Source organism: Marmota marmota, unplaced genomic scaffold (assembly GCF_001458135.2).
Source record: "Marmota marmota marmota unplaced genomic scaffold, marMar, whole genome shotgun sequence".
Lineage (NCBI taxonomy): Eukaryota > Metazoa > Chordata > Mammalia > Rodentia > Sciuridae > Marmota > Marmota marmota.
In genome coordinates this window covers 7,686,875-7,708,847 of record NW_025999968.1, presented here as the reverse complement: position 1 = coordinate 7,708,847, position 21,973 = coordinate 7,686,875, and the positions used below count along the sequence as shown (strand labels likewise).

At 39.7% G+C, this 21,973-nt stretch overlaps 1 protein-coding gene across 1 annotated transcript in view; it reads left to right on the top strand.

The window, feature by feature from the left end:
- Nucleotides 1-21,973, top strand: part of Plcxd2 (phosphatidylinositol specific phospholipase C X domain containing 2) — a 46,448-nt gene that overhangs the window by 11,971 nt on the left and 12,504 nt on the right. Inside the window, exons 2-3 of the mRNA XM_015478536.2 lie at nt 14,710-15,170; nt 20,524-20,765. Coding sequence (XP_015334022.1) covers nt 14,710-15,170; nt 20,524-20,765 — 703 coding nt within the window. The remainder of the gene's footprint in view (nt 1-14,709; nt 15,171-20,523; nt 20,766-21,973) is intronic.

The window sequence follows — 21,973 nt, the reverse complement described above, 5'->3', positions numbered from 1 at the left end:
ATGTCCTTTTTATGACTTCAGTCTTTGAACTTCTCTTTTCTCTACCATAATGCCCTCTTTTCTAATACCCACCCCCACTTCACTTGGCCACTTATAATTCATCCTGTAAGAAGCAGCTCAGAATGGACTTCTATGCATGTCTCCTTTACAGGTGGGATAGTGTCACCCACGGGGACTGTTCTCTGTCTCTCTGCTAGGCACAGCAGTGTTTTGTCTTCTCTGTACAATTGGTGTCTGGCTCAGAGTGAGAACCTTATGGAAAAAATGGAGGTAGTCTGAGAGGCAAGGAAGAGAGAGATATGGAATCTTGAAATGTCTACAAAGGACTTATGCATAAAGAACAGATATTTTCAGGTAAGTTAAGAAAGCAAGTAATAATGCCTAGGATGAGACACAATCTTGTAACAGCATTGAAAAATCTTAAGGTGTCCTAAGGCTTTTAAAATAAGAAAACTACAATGATAGTAATAACAAAAGTAAAAGAATAGTCTTCTTAATCACACTTGTATAGGTGTCCAATATTGCTTTACTTGATGTATGTAAACCCTGTTAATCCTATAATAACCCAGTGATGTAGGTATTCTTGTTAACCCCATTTTACAGATGAAGAAATTGAGGCACAGAGAAGTTAAACAGATTGAAAAAGTCCTGATAGTAATGCTAGAATTGTGAAGATTAGCCTTACCAAATTTATTTAATTGCATTAAGTAAAGGACATTTTTTGAGTTGGAAATTGACCTAGTATTCAGCTATAACTTCAGCACTTTTAGTTGGTTGTAATAAAAGGCAGTATTCTTTTCATCTGAGGGCTTTGTTTCCATGCCAGGGCTCTTCTGCTGGAGCACCCATGAGGATGGTTATGTTTGAAGGACTTCCTACTGACCTGGTCTGGCTGAACAAGTGCCCTCTTTTTTTTTTTTTTTTTTTTAAGACCAGACATCTAGGAGGCTTTTTATTGACTTGCAACAAAAGCAGCCTACTGGTTTAAGTGGTCTGTGTAGTAATCACCCAGCAAGGCTCTAGCAGAGGAAAAATCTTTTGCCTCTGTACAAAAAAATCAGCATGAGGCATTAGCAGGTGGGCAAGCTCCTCAGAACACTGGTCTTTGAGAGTGGGTGTGTTTCTACTCACTGTCCCTGCTGAGTGTAATGTACAAATTTCCTTTAAACCTATCATTCCATGTAATTTAGACTGTGACTTATTGTATTTTCCCTTTCCTCTGTCAGAGCACTGGGCTTAGCCGTTCATTTATAGGAAGGAAGAAAGACCCTTCTTGTCCTTAAGGGGATCTGCTGAAAAGCATCTTTCTATCTTGGTTATTCTTCAGTTTGTCAAATGAATCTTAAAATAACCCTGCACTGTGAAATATTTCAGCCAATCTTCATGATAACAAAGGTGGATTATCTTCTCAAAGCCCCCATGATAAATCTTATTAAAAATGCCCACAAAGTAGCGAGCCCCAGCCTTTAGAGTAAAGGAAATTGTGACATAGAAACTAAACAAGCAACGAGCTTCCAGCCAATACATTGGTAGGGTAGACCCAGCGTCAGTGGACAGGAAAATGTCACTGTGAATCTGGAGGAGAGGAAAGAATTTCTCCAGCAATTTGATGAAATTCTGGATGATCAAAAAAGAAATAACAACCTGTTTTGGAAATGATTTGAGGGCTTTGTTTTTTTTTGTATATACGATGAGTTAAATCTAAAGCACATTTTCAGTTTAAGTGTGGTAAGTATGAAAGAAACATTTCTTTGCAATCGTTAATAGTCCTTGTTAAATAGGGTCATAAATCCCTTTAATGAGTAGTTAATAAACTGGAAGCATCCAATTCAGGATAGAAGAGACCCTAAGGCTCATTTTATCTACCTTCCTAAGTTTAGAAATGGAGAAACTGAGCTCTGAGTATGAATTTGCAAACCCAAGTTTAAATAAGTACCAAAGCAGAACCAGCACTGGGACCAAGGTTCTGAGCAGTGGAATTACAAAGGAAATGTTTACTCAACTGAAAGAAGGTTAGAGTGCCCTCGTGTGTCCCTATATAGAAATTCTTCCAGTCTTTACAAAATTTAAATAGCTTTAGTCAATTTTCTCTGTATTGGGATGAAGGCCAGGCATTTAGCTCTAAAGAAAAACCTTGGGATGTTATCAAAAGTAGATGAGCATGTATTTGACTTACTTAATCAGCAAGGATATAGAAGAAATTATGTCATCCCTAGAGAATCTTTATGTGGATTTGAGTCTGACAGACCCAGATATCTATCCTAGGTGGCCACTTGGAATCTTTGCAACCCTGAGCTAATCCCAGACTCTGTTTCCTCATCTATAAAATGCAGGCATGTAACCACTGCCTTGCAGGATTGTGGGAGAGATCAGATGAGATGATGTAAATAAAATGCCCAGTCTGGCATGTGTTAAAAACATTCAATAAACTGAAGTCGTTTTAGTTAGTTTCAGACAAGAGCCCCTGCCAGGGGTCACCAGCAAGATAATGTAGAAATCTGGGGTACAAACATTGGGGAGGGAAACCGAGTGTCTTTTAGTTCTTAGGTGGAAAAGCTTCCATGGGCACTGGAGGCAAGGAAAAGAAGAGACCATTTTTGAAGAAATGCATGCTGAATATGTGGTTCCTCCAAAACAATTTCTCTTTCAAACAGGGAAGTTTCAGTGGTACTTGGCCATATGGTATTCCCACAGATAGAAACTCTTTCAGAGGTAACACCTGATCTCTAGCACAAAAGGTCTAGCAGTTAAAAAAAGAAAAAAACACCATATATGAAGGAAAATTTTTGAAAACTAGGTCCTATTTATGTCATTGTTCCAGTTCTTTTAGGAATCTTAATTTATTGTGAAGCAAACCGTATTATAATCGATAAAAATAGAGGTACAAAACAATAGCTGGATGGATTCATCCTTTAATTTTCTTCAACTCTTTATGACATAAGCTATCACAGGTAAAGCATTCGGCAAAATTGCAGTAAATCAAATCTTTTTAGCCCAGTGAACTTTCAAAGGTTTCCCCACCACCACCCCGGCCCCAGTAGCTCTCAGAGCTATCCCTTTCGTACATGTGGGAGGAAAATATCATTATTTATGATACAAGGAGACTTGACCTTTAAATGTCAGTGCAAGTGTAGAGTCTGGCCATTCCATCTGTATCTTCCACCCCCTTATTGGAGAATTGCAGGAAATAGTCTGATGGTGTATAAATGGTAGGGAGGGAGGGGTAAGATAAACACAACAAGGGGGCCACCATCTTTTTGTTACACAACCGGGAAAAGTAAAGAAAGAAATGGGCTGGCTTCTGTTATCCAAATACATGTTCAGGTACAGCAGTCCCAGAGAGGTTTGTGTAGATTATTGTCCTTCCAGAGCAGATTTTAAAAGACTGCTCAGAGTTTGCAGGCCTCACTTCTGAGTCCCAGTAGCTCGCTCTCCCTTTCTGGTAATCTGTTACCTTGAAATAAGGCACACACAGTACATGAGATGAGGCATGCATTATTTATAAAAAGCTCCTCATCAGAGTCATCTATAGCTGTGGAGCCACAGAGCTGGAGCCCCTGGTCTTGGTGGTGCAGATCTGCCTCATTCTAGCCACCAGAGTGCTCCTCTGGGCAGAGTAAAGCTCCAGCTGGGCTCCTTTTGTGGTCGTGAATGGTGAGTCAACTAATGAAAAGACATTCCCTGCCTCATTTTTGAAGATCTCCTATATGTGCAGATTAACTGAACAATGCATTTTCTGGCCATGGCTGTATTATTCGTGAAATGCCATTCCTGTTGTTCATCTCATTTTCTACTGTGCTCTTTTGTTCCTTTATTTTGTACATCTGATTTCTCCTTAGAATGCCCCTAACTCTGTACATCTTGCTTACCTGTGTTTATACTCTGGACCCTGTGAGAGGGTTCTAATACCAGTACACCCAAATAAGTAAACAAATAAGGGCTTTCCCTTATACTTTCCTACCTTCTTCTCCCCTTTGGGTAGCACAACCCTCTTCCCCAGCTAGATTGGCCTCTGCCTGTGGACTTTTGTCCAGGTACCAGGTGAGACAATGCCAGGAGGGAAGATCTGAGAAAGCAGAGCTCCTGGTGGGATGGGGCCTCAAAACAGAGTTGGATTGAGACACCTGCGTTCTTCAGACAGCTTAATAACAGGGCACCCTTTTAAATTGTCACTTTAAAAATATTCATCCATCTTTTAGTGAGAAACACAGAAGTGAAATTGCACTGCATCTGTGAGAACTCTGCATTCGGTTTGTCTCCTCTTGGGACTCTGTTTCCTTAGTCCTACATCCCCCTATCAGACCCCCTTTCTTTGCCCCACTTCCAGTCTCAGTTTCCGCAGCCTTTACTCCTAGTGGGTGGGCTTCTCTCCCCTTCCTCCCCAGAGCTGCTTAGGTGTTTCCAAGCTTCTGTCTCCAAACTTGTGTGCACTACCCAGTTATTAATACTGGTTCAAGTGTGTCAAAAGCTCTTAATGCCAGAGATGAATATTTCGCTTGTGCTTAGCAAACAGAAGATACTACAGTTACCAGGATTCACTCTGCTTAGAGGAGAATGGGGATTAGAAATGGCTTGTTTTCTCTTATCACATGTTCTTGTTCCAGATAAGGCATTTACTATGCACATTCAAGAGAGCATTTTTGTTTTTTAACATGCCCATTTTGTAAGAAGTCATGGGTAAAAATCTTCATTAACTGGCCCCAGATTTGTGGTTTGTTCCAGCAGTTTTTTTACATCCCTGCTACACTGATTCCCTCTGTCCCTGCTCTGCTTGTGTGCCCCTTCACAAGGACATATGAAAGCCCCCAGTCCAACAGAGCTGGCCCCTGTCCTGAGTCAGGAAAACCCTGGAAGGGAGGCCCTCCACTGGGGGTCAGGGCCTGACCACCAGCAACCTGGCGCCCAGCTGGACCAGTGCTCTCTGAAGGGCCTCAGATGTGGCCCCACATAGTTCTTGTCACCACCTAATCTGAGTGCACACTCATGCAGAGAGAGTGAGCTGTGCCCAAATGAGTGAGAAATGCCTGAATTGCACTTCTTCCAGAAACCTTGCCTTGCTGACTGACACATATTGAGACATTTGGAGTCATTTGTAAATTTAGTCATTTTTCAACAATGATCTCTCCAAACCTTGGGAAAATTGCCAGATTTTTTAATCACATGATTTTGAGTGGGAAGGTTTGACTGCTTTCATTTTAGTACATTTGGTTTTTGTTTTTCAACTTCTAAAAAAAATTATACATCACTAAAATGCAAGCACTTTTAGTGAGATAACGTTGAAGACTAAATCTCATTTTGCAGTCCATTTTCTAAAAAATAATGTTGAGAGATTATTTTAATAGAAAGTCTATGAAGACAGAATCTTCTGTTCTCTGTATAAATCAAAGCATAAATTCCTTTTATTCTCTCAGGAAAAAAAAAAAAAAACTTTAAAATTGCTTAATAAGCAACCAGGCCATCATCTCTGAAACTCAAAAGTTGGACTGACAATATGAGGTAGAGCCATTATCCTACCTAGCCTCTCAGTTTCTGATTCCAATTCCATTTGGGGTGTGTTCTCCTTTCTTTACCTCCTTAAGAGATAGGAGCAAATTACTCTCTTTCTTGGACTTACACACTTAATATCTTTTCTTTCTATAGCACAGTGTAGCCTTCTCTTCTGCTGTCTGCACTGATCATCTTCCAGGCCACTTGAGCTTTTGCTATTGCCCAGACACCTCCTGGTAGCCAGCATCATATGAAAGACCCAGCTTTACTAAAGCGTGAGCAAGTTTTCAGTCTTTGGCCTGTTTTTGTTGTTGTTGTTGTTGTTGTTTTTGCACTGGACAGGGTCTTTGCAACTAAAATCTTAATTTGCCCACAATATAGAATTTGTACTTACTGTGTGTATTTTACATTAATTTAGAAGAAATAAATTTAACATTCAGTGCAGTTTTGTGCAGCATCAGCTTCAGTGGGTAACTGAAAAATCTACTGTACCAGGTGATTTTTTTTTCCCCCAAACTGCCTGTATTACTCTGGCCTCCCATAACACATATGGTGTAGGCTAACAGCCAGGGAAAGAATATGCAAATTATAAATTAGGAAACCTAAAATTCAGACTGATAAAATAGAGAAACCCTAATGGAACTCTCTATTTCTAATAGAAAATATATACATATCAAGTACATGTTTTTAGCCCAAACTTGTAATGGAACATACCATCTTAATTTCTACAAAAATAATATGATTAAATCCTGATAAAAATATGGGGTTTATGTGGTGCTTATGGGACCCTATCAAAAATGGTCCTAGAATAATATTTGCCTCTAAAATGTTTTTAGAGAAAAATTAATAATATCTATTAGAAGTTCTATCAAATATTTTAGAGAACTAGATTTGTTCATTTCTCTTAAAGATACTTTTTCAAATAAATAAAAAGTGGTATTTTTCCCTTAAATAATAGGGTTTTTTGGGGGTATTTCATTTCAGATGGCCCAGTTTTATACATATACATATAGACACGCACATAAATACTTTAATTGAGAGAACATTAGTTCTAACAGCTCTATAGATATCCCTGACTATCCATACTCTACCTATCTAAACATTTGCTATAACACTTATGTTTTACTGGGAATTCACTGTCTGAATTTTTTTTAAAAAATCTCATTGCAGTCAGTTCACATGCATGAGCTAACTAAAACATTTAAGTTGCAGGTGCATCCAGGCCAGAAGGTGGAATAAAAAATGTATTGCATCCTTATTCTGCTGTTTTCCCAGTAGGCTAGAGTTCTGCATTAGTGCTCTCAACTTGTCACATTATTAAGTGAAAATGTCTTCCAAAAAAAGCAAAAAGACTGTAAATAAAATGGGCAAAGTCAAGAAGCCTCAAAAACCCATACTTGCAAAGAAAAACAGGAAGTGATAAAGCATGTTGAGAAAATACAGAAAAGTTGTTCAAAATAAATCCAGAAGAGATGTTTGAGTGTTTTAATGATATTTGTGAAAACTGTTAGGGTGCTTTTTTCCTCCCATAAGCTGGAAAGACATTACTGGGTTTTTTTGTTTGTTTCCATTTTAAATAATGGATTATGTAGACTTTTACTCTCCAAAAGTCTTCTATCCAACATGTTTTTTTCAATAGGTTAGATTTGTTTTTCTATTTTTTAAAATATTTAAATCCCTTGCAGATGTCTGATTCTATCGTTTAAAAAAAAAAAAGGTTCAAGAACATTCTTGGAACTCTTTTTCCTACACTCTCAAATCATGATTATTTCCAATTATGGACCTAGGAACAGACTGGACATCATTTATAAGTTTTGTTTTAGTGCTAATAGAAACTTTAATTGTATAATACTGTGATCTGAAGTTGCTTCCTTTGATATTGATTTTAACCTAAAATAAATCACTTAAACTTCAGACTTCTTTTTCCCAGCTGTAAATGTTAATTGTCATGGCAGTATCTAAATATAAATATTTACTGAAGTTTCAATTATTTATTTCTCTGATAGTATCATCCAGGTAGAAGATGACAAATTCTTTAATAATAGGTTATGTTTGAGCCCATTCTGTTGGCCAGGGAATCTTCCAAGTGCTTTCCTGACTTGATTCATTTAGTCTTCACAATAAACCAATGAAGTTAGTACTGATGTTATCCCTATTTTGCAGATGAGGAAACAAAACACAGTATTTCAGTTATGTAGCTAGTCAATAGGTTAGGAATTCAAGCAGCCTGGTACCAGACCCTATGCTCTTAACCACTGTGAGAACTCTCCACTTAGCTTCTTCTGAGCTGAGGTAGTTCACTAAATTAGTCTCAGGGCTCATCATTTGTAAATTTCTGCTTCCTAAGCTGATATATATAGACTGCTAGTCTGGGTCCTTTGGGGCTGAGAAATGACTTCTTGGTCCCAGAGATGACAACTGGGAATACCTTAGAGATAACTAGAAAAGGGAAGAACTGAAAGGTTCCCAGCCTACTAGTGTTCTGGGGCAGGAAATGAGAATAGAACTTCTTGGTAATTGGTCACCTATGGATGGAGGTCCAGTGGGAAACAGTTGCTGGAGGGATTTGAGAAACATGCCAATAAGGACAAAAAGAGGCACAGTCTCAGAGGTGAGGCCAGACAAGCCAGGGGCTCAGTCTAGGGCACTGTTTCTCAGCCTTTTGTTTATTATCACTCTGCTCAGCAGTCTTTTTAAACATCCCTATCCTGATGGCAACCCCCATGTGAAATTTTAATACTGCAGATGTACTATGTATCTATTTATGTACCTTATGCATATCTGGGCATCAGAGTAAGATATTTTTTCTCCCCACAAGAACTAATTTTTGTGATGTCAATGTTAATAGGCCAGATACCCTGAATGGTGAGAGGTACCCAGTCAAGGAAGGGGTCAGTGAGCCAGCCTGGAAAGGTGAATGGACTTCAAAGTTGAAGGCTCAGCAAAGCAGAGCAGTACTAGAGGAAGATGGAGACAGAGAGATTCTTAAACATGTCATGTGATGAGTTCTTTGACATGGGATCACCACCCCCACCTCCCTGGATGCCTCCCAAAGATGTGGTAAAGAAGTTTCCCTGAACTCCCGCCCCAGTCCTCCCTTCATGGCTTTGAGTATGATTACCACATGTTCTGATGTGCCACTGTGTTGTAATGCAGTGGATCATTTTAGGTACAGAGTGTGTGATTTGAATTCTTTTCATTTTATTTAGAAATCAGGTTCCCAAGAAGCGTACTTTAAGTTCTTTCTAATTGCATTCAGAAAATGGCTACTCTTCCAATTTGTGAGAAATGGGTAATGAAAGTGTTTTAACTAAAAACTGCTATATGCTCAATTGAGATTTCTAATCCCCAAATAACAAACCTGAGAAATAATTAAGCAGCAATGTGCGCTCCAGATAAAGAGCAAACTGATTGTCCCTGCAACTCACAGGGCCACCTTCTTTCTTGCTGTTGACCTCTTAGATTTTCTTGTGCCCCAGTGGTGTCCAGGAAGAAATAATTGTAGCTCCAAACAAAGATCCTGGAGCCTCTTTCCACAATAACTCTCTTTCCTCAGGGCTTTGCTGCCCCAGTGACTTTCTTCTGAACTCTCCAACCAAACACACATCCCAAAGGCCCCTATTAATCTCAAGCAACCTCTTCTAATCACTGCCTAGAAGATACAGTAAGGAAAGCCAGGTCTCCCAATATCTTTTTTCTGCATTTAAAAGCTGTGATTATTCATTGAATGTGGCATTCCTAGGCAAAGGGATGGCGAAGAGAGCATCTATCTCAATATAGGAAAAGCAATCTTGTTATTTGGAGAATTGAAATCACTAGATAAGCAACCTAAGAAAGCCATATACAGAAGCCAATGAACTTGTTAGGAAAGATAAGCTTGTATTATGGCCATGGATGTCAAGCCTGGGAATGCAAGAGAATCATCTGGGGAGCTCCCACTCCAGAGAGATTCCAGATGGGATCGTGGTGGGGTTGTGTTTTTTGAAAACTCCCTCTGGATGATTCTAACATCTAAGGTTATGGATCACTGCTTTCTTTTACAAAGTGTCTTTACATACATTATCCAGAGGTTGGTATGCATAGAGAGGAAGAAGAAAATTTATTAATGGCTATTGATGGTCCAAGAAAATAGGAAGGAAAAAGAATAATAACTGTGTAAATAAAAAGACAGAAAACTAAATTTCCAGAAAATGGAGGGGAGAAAAAGAAACCTTTACTTTTCTATAGCTAAAAGTGGTCCTAGGATTATAGAGTATTAAGGAAGGACTTATGTCCATATATCTTACTACTTATACAATTAGTCTTCAGATGACAGCAAAAATCCCTGAGGAGAAAAGTCTGAATGAAAATAGTGATCTAATAATATCTGATGCTTATTGTTTCCTAAAACTTACAGAAGAGGAGAAAAACATTTGCTGTTAATCAAAAAATTTGTTAGGGGCTGGGGCTGTAGCTCAGTGGTAGAGCGCTTGCCTTGCACGCGTGAGGCACTGGGTTCGATCCTCAGCACCACATAAAAATAAGCAAACAAAAATAAAGTTTCTTAAAAAAAGACCCTTCTCCTTTCCCTTCCTTCTGTAAAAAAAAATGTTGTTAGAAAATGTCATGTTAATATTTCCATGTGCATCTTAGGGCTGTGCACATGATTTATGTGAAGATAATAACGTGATTTAGCAGTGATCCTAACGGCTTTCAGATAGTTATAATTACTAACCCTGCAGGTGACAATGGCAACTGAATGGCCTCAGAAAAAGCTGAAGGATGAAGAAAATCCAGTACTGGGCTCTGGGATTGGTGGGAAATGTAAAATTGCAGTTGCAATGAGGCAGAGGAAAAGTAATTGTGATCAGAAAGTAGAAAAATCGAATGATAAGATTTTAGAAGTGGGTGGTGACTAGAGCTTAGTCTGTGACTAGAGAATGCTAGCTGTGTTCAATAAAATGCAGGCTAATCTGTCCTCTGCATATCAACCAATAAGACGGTGAGGAACAATGAGTCAAGCACAGAAAAAAAGACCACCTTCCAGAACTTCAGTATTGAGGATAAGGAGCTTCAGTTTATAAGTCCTTTGCCCTCTAGTTTCTAACAAATAAAGACTGGTTGATAATGCACATCATGATAGTCCAGCACTTCCTGCGTGTCAGCGTGTACCTAAGAACTTGGCATGTATTAGAATATTCACAATTCTATGACAACAGGTACTGTTGTGCCCATTTTACAGATCAGAAAAGAGATATGGAGTAAGCAATTTAATATGGGCTGTAAATTCTGGGGAGGAGATATGGACAGATTTGGGATGAGAGAATATTTTACAAAGGGTGGCAGCAAATGAGAGTAAACAGAGTCCAGAAAGAGATCTGTCTTTCTAGGTATACTGCACTCCAAGGATGCCAGGCTACATAGCGAGGTCTGGGGAAGGATGAGGCCATGAGGCACTGGAGCCATATTGGAGAAAGTCCTAACTCCCAGTTTCAGATTTTTGAACCTGATTTGGGAGACAGGAAGAAAGTGTCATAATCATAGCTGTGCCTTAAAATCACTACCTTATGATATGAACAAATTAAGAGAGCTGCTGGAGTAAAAGGATTAGGGTCCTTTTAGTCCTGATTATTCGACAGGGAATGAGTCTATTAATGAGGAGCAGCAGTCAAAGGTCGCGGGAAGAGACACGTTTGATATTTGTTGCAAAGGTCAAGTGTAAAATTTCGATAACTAGTTGGAAGAAGAGAGCTGGGGTGTGAGAAGAATTCAAATAGAATCCAAGATCTCAAGTGTGACTGGGTGATTTATTGGCCAAAATTCAGGAAAGGCACTTTGCGGGGGTGACAAGAACAGTGTGAATTGCTGACTTAAGAAATATGTAATTTGTCTTGTGTGCAAGCTGCCAGGTGGAGGACCACACTTACAGGAGTCTGAGCTAGAAAGGAAGCTTCTGGTGTCACGTACTTACAGGTGCTGTGGTCAACTGGGAGGTGTGTAATCTCTGAAGTGGGAAAAGGGAGAAAATAGAGAACATATCCTTGGAAAACATTTAAATTTGGAAATAAGAGAGAGGAAGAGGAGCAAGCAAAAGATATAGGACAGAGATGAAGGAAGAATAAGAAGCCCAGAAATATTCAGCCCTATCACCGAGTTCAAGGCAATGGAAGGCTCCAGAAAAGAGCTAGGTTGGCAAGACCTCAAAGAAGCCAAGAAGAATAAAACTATTTGGTTGATTAGAAGTTGTCAGGATCAACAATAAAAGGGTGGAAGGAAGACTTAGATGGTGAGGAGTGAATAATAGGTCAGAGCAGGAAAAGGCAGCAAGCCTGGTTGGCAGGGTTAATAAGATTTTTGACCACAAGAGGGAAAGGGAAGACAGCAGTGTTGAGGGCAAGCCAGAAGAGGGAAAGTGCTTTGTGTTAATTAAAAGAGCACCATTTAAGTCTATTTTAGACAAAGATAAGCAGACATAGAGGGTCGAGTAAAGATGACAGTCAGTGTGCTGGGTAGTAGCAGTGGAAAAGCTTTCATCGGCAGGAATTCACAGAGGATGATCCCCTAAACTGTTTTCTGGCCTTGTCATTAAACAAACCAGAATGCATGGAACTGCTGTCCGTAGCAATGCCCATGCAGCCATTCTCTTAAAGAAGAAGTCAAGGACTAATGAGCAGAGTCATATTTCTCCTTTTCTGGGGAGTACATGAATTTGATTCATGTATCCCAGGGCAAGTGGGGGAATCGCTCTTGTTGTAGACTGTTTTTAAAGAGTAAAATAATTTCCTTGGAAAGAGAAGAAGGGAAGAAATTTTGATAATGAATTTGGAATGTAATGAATTTACACTGTAAAATGTAAGGATTTTTATAAGTACTGTTTGCAGATTGCTTTACATTGTAAATACTGTCTGCACAACACGGAGGAGGTCATTTTGAGCCTGTTTTTTCACAAAGTAGTTAAGTGCATGACATTGCTGGAATGTTATGTAACTCACTCTGTAATAGGCAAAAGCTGTCTAGAAAAAAAATAAATAGAAAGACAAAAATATTGATGGTAGCTATTGAGTGATGGTTGCTTTTGACTGCTGTCAGCCTAGGTAGGGCAGCCACTATAAAACATTCAGCAAACAACCTGTCCATCATCTTATCCTATCAGGGTGGGGAGTAGGTACCAAGCACAGGATGTCAGAAAGTATGAGATGAACCAGAGAAATGATAAAGGAACAGTTAAGAGAGACTCAGTGTTCAAGGGGACTGTGCCTGTTCTCTCTTCTGTGGGATGAGCTGGGTACCCTGCATCTTCAGAAACGGCCCCTAGGGTCCCTTCGTTGTCACATTTCTGCACAGTCCTCAGACATGGAGAAGAGTGTTGGAGGTTGTTAGCACATCTCCCTCTGGAGTTGAAACTGGGCTCAGCATCAACAAACGAACCCCAGCGGGGATGTGTCTCTCCTCCGTGCTTGGATAATGGCTATTCCCAGATGCCCAGGGAAGAATTAAGTTCAATATGTGCCTTGTGCTGTATTACACACTGCATCCTGAACAGCTGGGCTTTTAATACAATTTAGAAAGAAGAGAACTGGCTGTTCACCACCCATATATAAGGTATTTGTAATAAATCTCTCAATGAGGAGATATAAAAATTTCTTGTTTCTGTATAGCCAAAGGAAGCAGAGCATTAGGCAAGTATCCAGTGAGTCTTATTAACAGTGATAACCAATGCGGAAGATCCAAAGGGACTTGCTCCACATTTCTATCAGTAATGGTAATTTTTTTTATCTGAAATATGCTGGTAATTTTCTCACTTGCAAAATTCAATTTGCTTAAGGATTAATAAATATGATTTTTCTTAATATTTATTGAATCCCCTCCATGTTCTAGATGCTGCATAAAAATAGAGCATCTTCTGTCACCTGATTTTCTTTTGTTCACTTTATCTCTGAGATGATAAAATAGTAAAGCCAATGCGAAATGATTTCTATTCAAGAGAATGCAAATAATATAAAACAGTGGAATTTTATTAAAAAAAATCATATTATATATGAAGTTCCTACTCTAAAATTTAGTAAAATGGAAAGCATATGACAATGAACAAGAATTTTGGTTCTCATGTGAGTGGTTTTGGTAGGGACATGGTTAGTAATGTCAGAACAAGGACGTTTTCCTCCTAGATTTGCACACAGCTACTTCTGTGTTGTCCCCAGCCTCAAAGCCAGGAACAGCCCTAAACAAATTAGCCTGCCACATGAGTTAATAGATAATAAACAGCATCAAGACTGACAATGGATAAAAAGGAATGACAAATTAAAAATAATTGTTAAAGAAAATTTCACCTGAAATATTTACTAGTAAAATAATTTCTCACCATAGTCAAAAGTACACAGATCACAGTCACTTATACTTTATACCAAAATAATTTCAGTGTTCAAGAGGATTCCTACCCTCTTGTTCTTAAGGCAGAGGGATATAATATGTAGTGGAACCATTGAATAGCAATTTCAGCTATCAAGATATCAGTTTTTAAAAAAGAGTACAAGATCACTAATTTGTGTTCAGTGCATCAGATTATTTGATCTGTCAAGAAATCATCCCTACTGACTCAGATTTTTATGGCACATATACATAAAATTAAAATTTATTTTTTATATTCTAAAAGCACAAAAAGGGGACCAATTCTTTAAATTCTACATTTCCTAAAATTAAAATGCCTGTCCCAGCGTTATTTAGAGACAGTGTTTTCCTGCCGTTGGTTTCAGTGACAGTGTAAATAAAGTGTATGTGCCACCATGAAGCATTTTTCTCTGAGGGGCACTTAAGCAACCTCCAGTTTCTGTGTTTGGATATTCTTCAGCAACCATCTTTGTATTTCCTAATATTTGAGTTTCTTCCCTCCACACAGCTTTCCTGAAATGAAATTACTGGATTAGGGAAATGAATATTTTAAAGCTACTGTTTCTCAACATATTTCTAAATGGCTTTCCAGTAGAGTATTTATTAATTTACCTCACACTAGCAATATGTGAGAATTATAGTGTTACCCTGGGCTTAACAAGCTGCTAATAAGACTGCATTGCTTTTATTTGCGTTTATTTCATCCTCAGCAAGCTTGGAGAATCTTGCAAGTATCCATTCACAATGTTTCCATACACTGCGTTCTTCATTTTTGTTGCGGTCGTTTTCTTATCGGTCGGCTCCATGCTCCCAGCTCCCACCTCATGTCTTCTTCCCTTTTATTGCCTTGTCCAGGTTCCCATGATTCATTCAGCTACTGGGTGGATGAAAAGTCCCCTGTGGGGCCTGACCAAACTCAGGCTATCAAACGCCTCGCCAGGATCTCCTTGGTGAAGAAGCTCATGAAGAAGTGGTCTGTGACTCAGAACCTGACCTTCCGGGAACAGCTGGAAGCTGGGATCCGCTACTTTGACCTGCGTGTGTCTTCCAAGCCAGGGGACACTGACCAGGAGATCTACTTCATCCATGGGCTTTTTGGCATCAAGGTCTGGGATGGGCTGATGGAGATTGACTCCTTCCTTACACAACACCCCCAAGAGATTGTCTTCCTCGATTTTAACCACTTCTATGCCATGGATGAGGCGCATCACAAATGCCTGGTTCTCCGGATCCAGGAGGCCTTTGAAAACAAGTTGTGTCCAGCCTGCAGTGTGGAAAGCATGACGCTGCAAACCCTGTGGGAGAAGAAGCGCCAGGTAGGAGGGAAGGAGGGACAGGAGGGACGAGCAGTCAAGGGCACGAAGGCAGCTCTTTCTGCTTTTCCTGTGTATTCATCTGTAAAACAGCTCAACCCTGGGCTCAAAGGCTGGAAAGTATGGGATTGTTTGGTACACTGATTCCTGAGCTCTAGGATAATTGCAAAGCTTCCCTGAGCTCTATTTCACTGGGTTAACCCCTGCCAAATATTTAAAGTTTGGCAATCTGCTTGGCATGTAAATTGACAGAAAGGCCTGCTCAGAGCTAGCCCGAGGCAAAATTGTGAAATGGGCCACTAGGTCCTTACCATTCTATCTTCCCAGAGGTCTGCTTTAAACCCACACTCTCAGGTCTCTGCAGATCACCCTTGCCAAGGTATTGAGTGAAAAGGAACAGTATTAGCTGACAAAGGTGTATGAAGTCATTCATCACAGGAATATGACTATTTTACAGGCCCTCCTCATAGAATTTGGGTCACAGACAGAGTTAAGAAAGGAAGACCTGTTGAACACACCTGCTGAGAGTGTGTTTCCAGAAGAGCCTCCAAACCTAGACCATGAGGGACACGATCAGGCAAAGGAAGTGGGACTCAGATACATTCCACTCTGGTTTCATGGATGGTAGCAGCAGGGAAGAGCTTCAGGGAAAGAACAATGTTTTAATGAGCTTTTTCATCACTGTGACCAAGGCCTGATAGTTAAAGAGAAGGAAAAGTTTATTTGGGGCTCCCAGTTTCAGAGATTCCGGTGCACTCTATACCTCTGGGGCCAAGGTGAAACAGAGCATCATGGGAAAAAGGAGTGATAGGGGAAAAGCAGCTTAGAATATGGCAATGGGAAGCAGAGAGAGCTCCATTCACTAGGGACAAAAACTCCAAAGGTACATCCCCAGAAACCTGCCTTCAGCCCACACCCTACCTGTCTACAGTTACCACCCAGGTAATCCCTGTCAATGTTTTTATCCATTGTTTAGGTTACAACTCTCACCATACAACCATTCCACCTTAAAATGGAATGGTCTCAAATAGTCTCACACATGAATTTTGGGGGGAGCACCTCATATCTAAGTCACATCAAGCAACCAATAATATAGTCTCTTAAAAAAAAAAAAGCAAGTACCTTAAAGCAAAGTTGCTTATTTGCCTAATAGATGCAAAAAGCAAAACATCCTTAAGAGAGGCAGATGTTTTTGAATTCAGGGAGAGACTTAGTTAAAAATAAGTTAAAGATTATGTATTTGTAAATTTTTTTTAGAGAGAGAGAGAGAGAGAGAATTTTTAATATTTTTATTTTTTAGTTTTCGGTGGACACAACATCTTTATTTTACTTTTATGTGGTGCTGAGGATCAAACCCAGCGCCCCGCACATGCCAGGCAAGCACACTACCACTTGAGCCACATCCCCAGCCCCTGTATTTGTAAATATTTATTGAATACCAGTATGTACCAGGTACCATTCTTATCAGTGAGTAAGCAGACAGTGATCCTTGCCCTAGTGGAGCTTTCATTCAAGTGGGTAGAGATAGGTCGTAGAATAAAGGTAATAAATATGTGTTGGTGAAAAGTGGTAAGAACTGTGGAAAAGGAGAAGCTCAGCATGGTATCCGGGAACCAGGACTGTGTGGTGGGTTGGTTGAGTTTTGCATAGGATGAGCAGGGCAATCTATGTGAAGATTTATGGAAAAGGTTGCATTCAAAGGAGTAAAACATGAGGGTCTTTGGAGGCAGAGGAAGCAGCCAGCACAGAGGCCTCGAAGCAGGAGTGTCCCTGATATCTTTGAGGAAAAACAGGGACAGAAGCTAATAAGCAGGTAATGAAGAGCAGGAAGAGGTCAGAGAGATAGTCGGTGGTCCCACAGGGGAGAGTTCTGAGCACAGCTTTGCCCTGATGCAGGTCTTAATGGGATCCCTCCGATTCTTGTGCTAGGACAACATCTGGGGCAGGGGGGAGAAGGCAGAAGTGGGGAAACCAATGAGAAGACTTGACGGCAAGTGCCAAATGTTTTGACTCCACAGAGGCTGATTGAGGTAAATTTTAGTATTTGTTAAAATATGTCTAAGTCATTTTTCCTCACTAAAACTTTTGTGATATTTTGCCAAATATTTATCACATCTCTCCCCCAAACCCAAGTTTATATATATTCAAAGTCACAGATCCAACCAACCTGGAGAGATTTTGATCGCCGGAGAGTTTCTCTTTCACATCACTAGATAATAGTAATAATAGCAGTAACACCTAAGCCTTTATTATGTGCTAGGCAGATGGATTAACTCACATGATCCTCCTAACAACACTATGAGATAGGTATTTTATTAGTATTCTATTTTACAGATGAGGAAACTGAGGCATAGGGATATTGAGCAACTTGCTGGAGGAAACATTGTGGGTGAGTGAAGAGCCAGGATTCCATCACAGGTTCTTTCTGCTCCAGACTTCCCATGGCTTCTGCTGCTCTCTGAGGGCTGTTCATGCTCCCTGATCATTTCACAACTGCTCTCATCTGTTTTGCTAATAAAATGCTTTTTCTTTATCAATAAGCCCCTAATTTCAGAGGGTCCCAGAGTAGAATAGAAAAAAGGAAAGGTTTTGATATGGGGTTTCAGGTAAGGTTAATTTGAGTTCAAATAAAAGTTCATGATTTTGTACCCTGCTCATATTCTGAATGGCTGATGTATTGCAAACTAAATTGACTACAAACCTGCAGGAGTTAGAAGTATCTTCAGGAATAACAAATAGTGTGAACAGTGAATTTCTAGCAGCAGAAGGAAAGTCCATCGTGGTTTTTAAGAATGGGATAAATTAACTGTGTCATCCAACCTCAAATACCCCTAAAGTTATGCAGAGTCTATGATGACATATCAGAAAGGGGGAGAGTGTCACCAGTCTAAATCCCAGGATCCCCCTATGCTCCTTCCTTCCCCATGTGACTGGTGCCGAGTCTTTAAAAGTTAAAACAATAAGTCTCAAGGAGGATTACCAGTCTTTTCCCTGTGCTGGGTTGGGCTCCCACTTTAAATATGGTCAGACTCTAAATATTCATTATGTAATGACCTACCTTGTGTTTAACCCTGAGTATTTTATTATGCAATTTAATATCAAAAAGTGTACTACGATCTAGTCAAATTTCATACATTCAACATGCAGGTATGTCGCAGCTCACAGGCATGCATATGGGGTCGGAGGGTACAATGAATCAGGAGATTGAATGTACATCTCCAAAGTATTTATGATCTCATGGAGAAGGTAGGAATAGACAACTCTAGTAAATACAAAACAATTAATATGCAAACACAAGATAAGACTACCTTGAATGCTCTGTAGCATAGGAAGGGATTTTTTTTAAAAAAAATAAATCAGATGAAAAGTAGAACATAGCATAAATCTGCCTCCCAAGGCCCCCAGTAAAGAAATGCTCAGAGTAAGAGGCGGTCAATCAAGGAATAGTTCTTAAAGGAAATGAGGTTTTTAAAACTGTCTCAAGAGGAAAACCGAACATGAGCTGCTGAGCTGTAGGGTAAAGCGTTTCAGAGAAAACTGCAGCAGAATGAGGTGGGGAAGAGGATGCAAAGTACAGGCGAGAGACTCCACCCCTGAAATCTTGTAGAATGAGAGTTGATTTGCTAGGCTGGCCTCCACTGTGGGCAGAAATTCCCCTGAAACCTTCAGGGTCAGATTGTTCAACAGGGCACTTGAGGAAAAGCATGAAGCCCCCTTGCAAAATTTGTACTGTTTGTACCTTTTCAAGGCAGAACAAAGGATAGCACTGTCCTTTTGGGATGCTTAGCTCAGGGGCCAGGTGTCAAGGGGAGACCCTGTGGCAGGCCTGACACAAGCCTGCACAGCTTCCTCCCCCTCCTACAGTCCACTGCCCAGGGCAGCTCTTCTGGGAGTCCCCAGCCTTCCAAACTTGCCAATTATACCACTGCCAGGAGGAAATCCTCCAAGATCTCTCAGGCAATCTGCTTACCGTGAGCCTGTGATTAACCTCATTAATGCGTGTTTACCACAGACATCATTTACAGCCAGTCAGCATTATTCAAAACCATTAAAAACAGCAAGCCATGACCCTGCTTAGTGCATGCAGCCTGGCACTCGCTGGCTCTGGGCCTCTGGGACAGTCAGTCAACACCTTAGTCACCAGCTGAATGTACACTGGAAACATGATGGACTGCAAAGCCCTTGTTCTTGGGTGCCTGGAGGATTGGGCTCCAGGCCAGCTATCTGAGGACTGCAGTCCAGGGACCCTGCATGCCCAGAACTTTCCTTTAGCAGATCATGGGAGCTCAAAATGGGAAGAAATATATTACTTCTAGAAACCTACACAGAGATCCGAATTGGGACAATTGAAATAGCAATTCCCTGTCCCACAGCTGCCTCCCAGAAACTAATTAATGCTGTGGATGTAGCTGGCTAATTATTTTCAAAATTACCACCATCGTGAGCGGTCCCACTGGAGGCCCATTGCCTCTGGGAAGTCATCCCTGTCTCGAGTGGCACATTCCCTTCCTCCACTGGGAGGCATGATTTCATTCAGAGTCAGGGCACACAGTTAAAAATCTACAGACTCACAAATCAGTTCAATGTGTTTATCGAAACTCCAAGAGCTCAGTGTCAATTTCATGAACACAGGAAACATAACTTCTAGACCACATGAGCTAACCCAACCTGAGAGTTTTCAAGCTTGAAGTCCATAGATTTCCCAAGGGGATGTGGGTGGATATAATTTAACAAGACTGAATTTGGATGGTAAAATATTACACATTTGTTTTTACTAAACTTTAACTGAAAATTCATTTATAAGTACAGGCAGTGGCCCACAATGGTGTTGGCTTTATTATTTTATCCCCATAGAAGTCCATCTCACATTTCAGTTATTACAGCTATCTTAAAACCTCACTTGTGCTCATCACTAACTCAAATTGTGAGACTTACTAGACTCACAATAAAATATTTTATTCAATGAATTTATCAGGAGGGGTATGCATTTATTTATTACAAATGTATTTAATGTATTCATAGGTCTATTTTCTTATCATTGGTTTCCTTTGTCATCTTGTCTATTTTATTTTCCTTTGTGATCTTGTTTATTTTGTTTTATATTCATTTATAATTCTGAGAAGGTGGCAGTGATTTTTACCAGACTTCCAAAGTTGTTCATGACAAAAAAATAAAAGAATCTTTGAATCAGTCATATAGAAGTGCTCAGTAAATCTTTGCTCATTGATTTTTTAAAGTATGTACATAACAATTTTTTCATTCCCACATATATTTGTCTTTCCTCCCAGTAAATCCCAGGGGTTAGTTAGCATTCGGCTTTTTCATGAGTTGCCTCTCTTGGTTTTGAACATTTCAGGTTCTTATCTTCTACCACTGTCCCTTCTACAAGCAGTACTCCTTCTTGTGGCCAGGAAAGAAGATTCCAGCACCTTGGGCAAATACCACAAGTGTGAGAAAACTAATCCTCTTCTTGGAGACCACCCTGAGTGAGCGCGCCCCCCAGGGCTCCTTCCATGTCTCCCAGGCAATTCTTACCCCCAGAGTGAAGACCATTGCCCGAGGCCTTGTGGGGGGCCTCAAGAACACCCTGGTTCATAGGTAAGAGTTTGCTTCTACCCCGTGTGTTAGGTTTTTAAAGAATATTTACCTTGATTCTCTTCTGAATACATCGAAGTAAAACTTCAGAGATTAAAAAAAAATTTTAAAAACACCAAGTGTTGGAAATAAGGTGTGAATTTGAAGGGGATTGCATTAATAGTGCCCAAAAGAACCCTAAACATTTCATTAAAATGTACACATTATTCCACAAATACTCTCTACATTTTGATACTAAGGCAACCCACTTTGAGTCAACGCCACTGTCTGATCACTTCTGACATCTGGCCTCATCATGTCCCTGCCCCTGCCCTGTTAGCCCAGGTACTCACTCATTTAAGTGGTATGAATCACAAACCACTCTGCTGAGTGCTAGGAATTCAGGTGTGGCCCATCAAGAATTTGTTCTTCTCCCTTCCATGGGGACCATGAGTCCTAAGTTCTATGACATAGCTTCAAATACTTCCTCAAGGAAGAATTAAGCCTGACTGTACAATTAAGCAGGAAGCACTCAATCATTTCATAGGAGATGATGTTCTTTATCCTGGACACCAATGAACACAATGAATGACAGGTGTTGCAAGAAAAGGATGGTTTAGATGGATGTATTTTATATATATATATATATATATATATATATATATATATATATAGCCTCTGGGAAGTCATAAATATATAATATATAAATGTATTATATATATAATACATTTATATTTATAATAATATTATTTATAATAATATTATTTATAATATATATATATATATATATAAATAATACATTTGAACAATAGGGTATCCCTCACAATTCCAGCTAATATGTTTGGGTAACAAAAGATATTCACAAGAATCAGTTTGGTTCCTGAGTTCCGTATGGTGAGTTCAGATTTCAAATAGAGAAATATTCATTCAACACTTGTCCCTATTTGTTTGTTTCTGAGCTTGGAGAGCATGAGTTCAGATAACAGTAAATCAGGAATTTAGAGAGTAAGAAGTACCTGCAGTTTTCTTTCTTGGTGAAAGCTCCTGATTTTGTGGACTATGGACAGAACCAGAAACCCCTTTCGGTGTGACCGTTAACTCTTAACCTAGAATTTATGTACTTGGCTCGAACCAAACCATCCAGTGTGATATCTCTTTGGAGGATTCAGAATTATAAATTTTAAAAAATAACATATATCATGAACTTGCACCATTTTCCTCATATCTTTAGT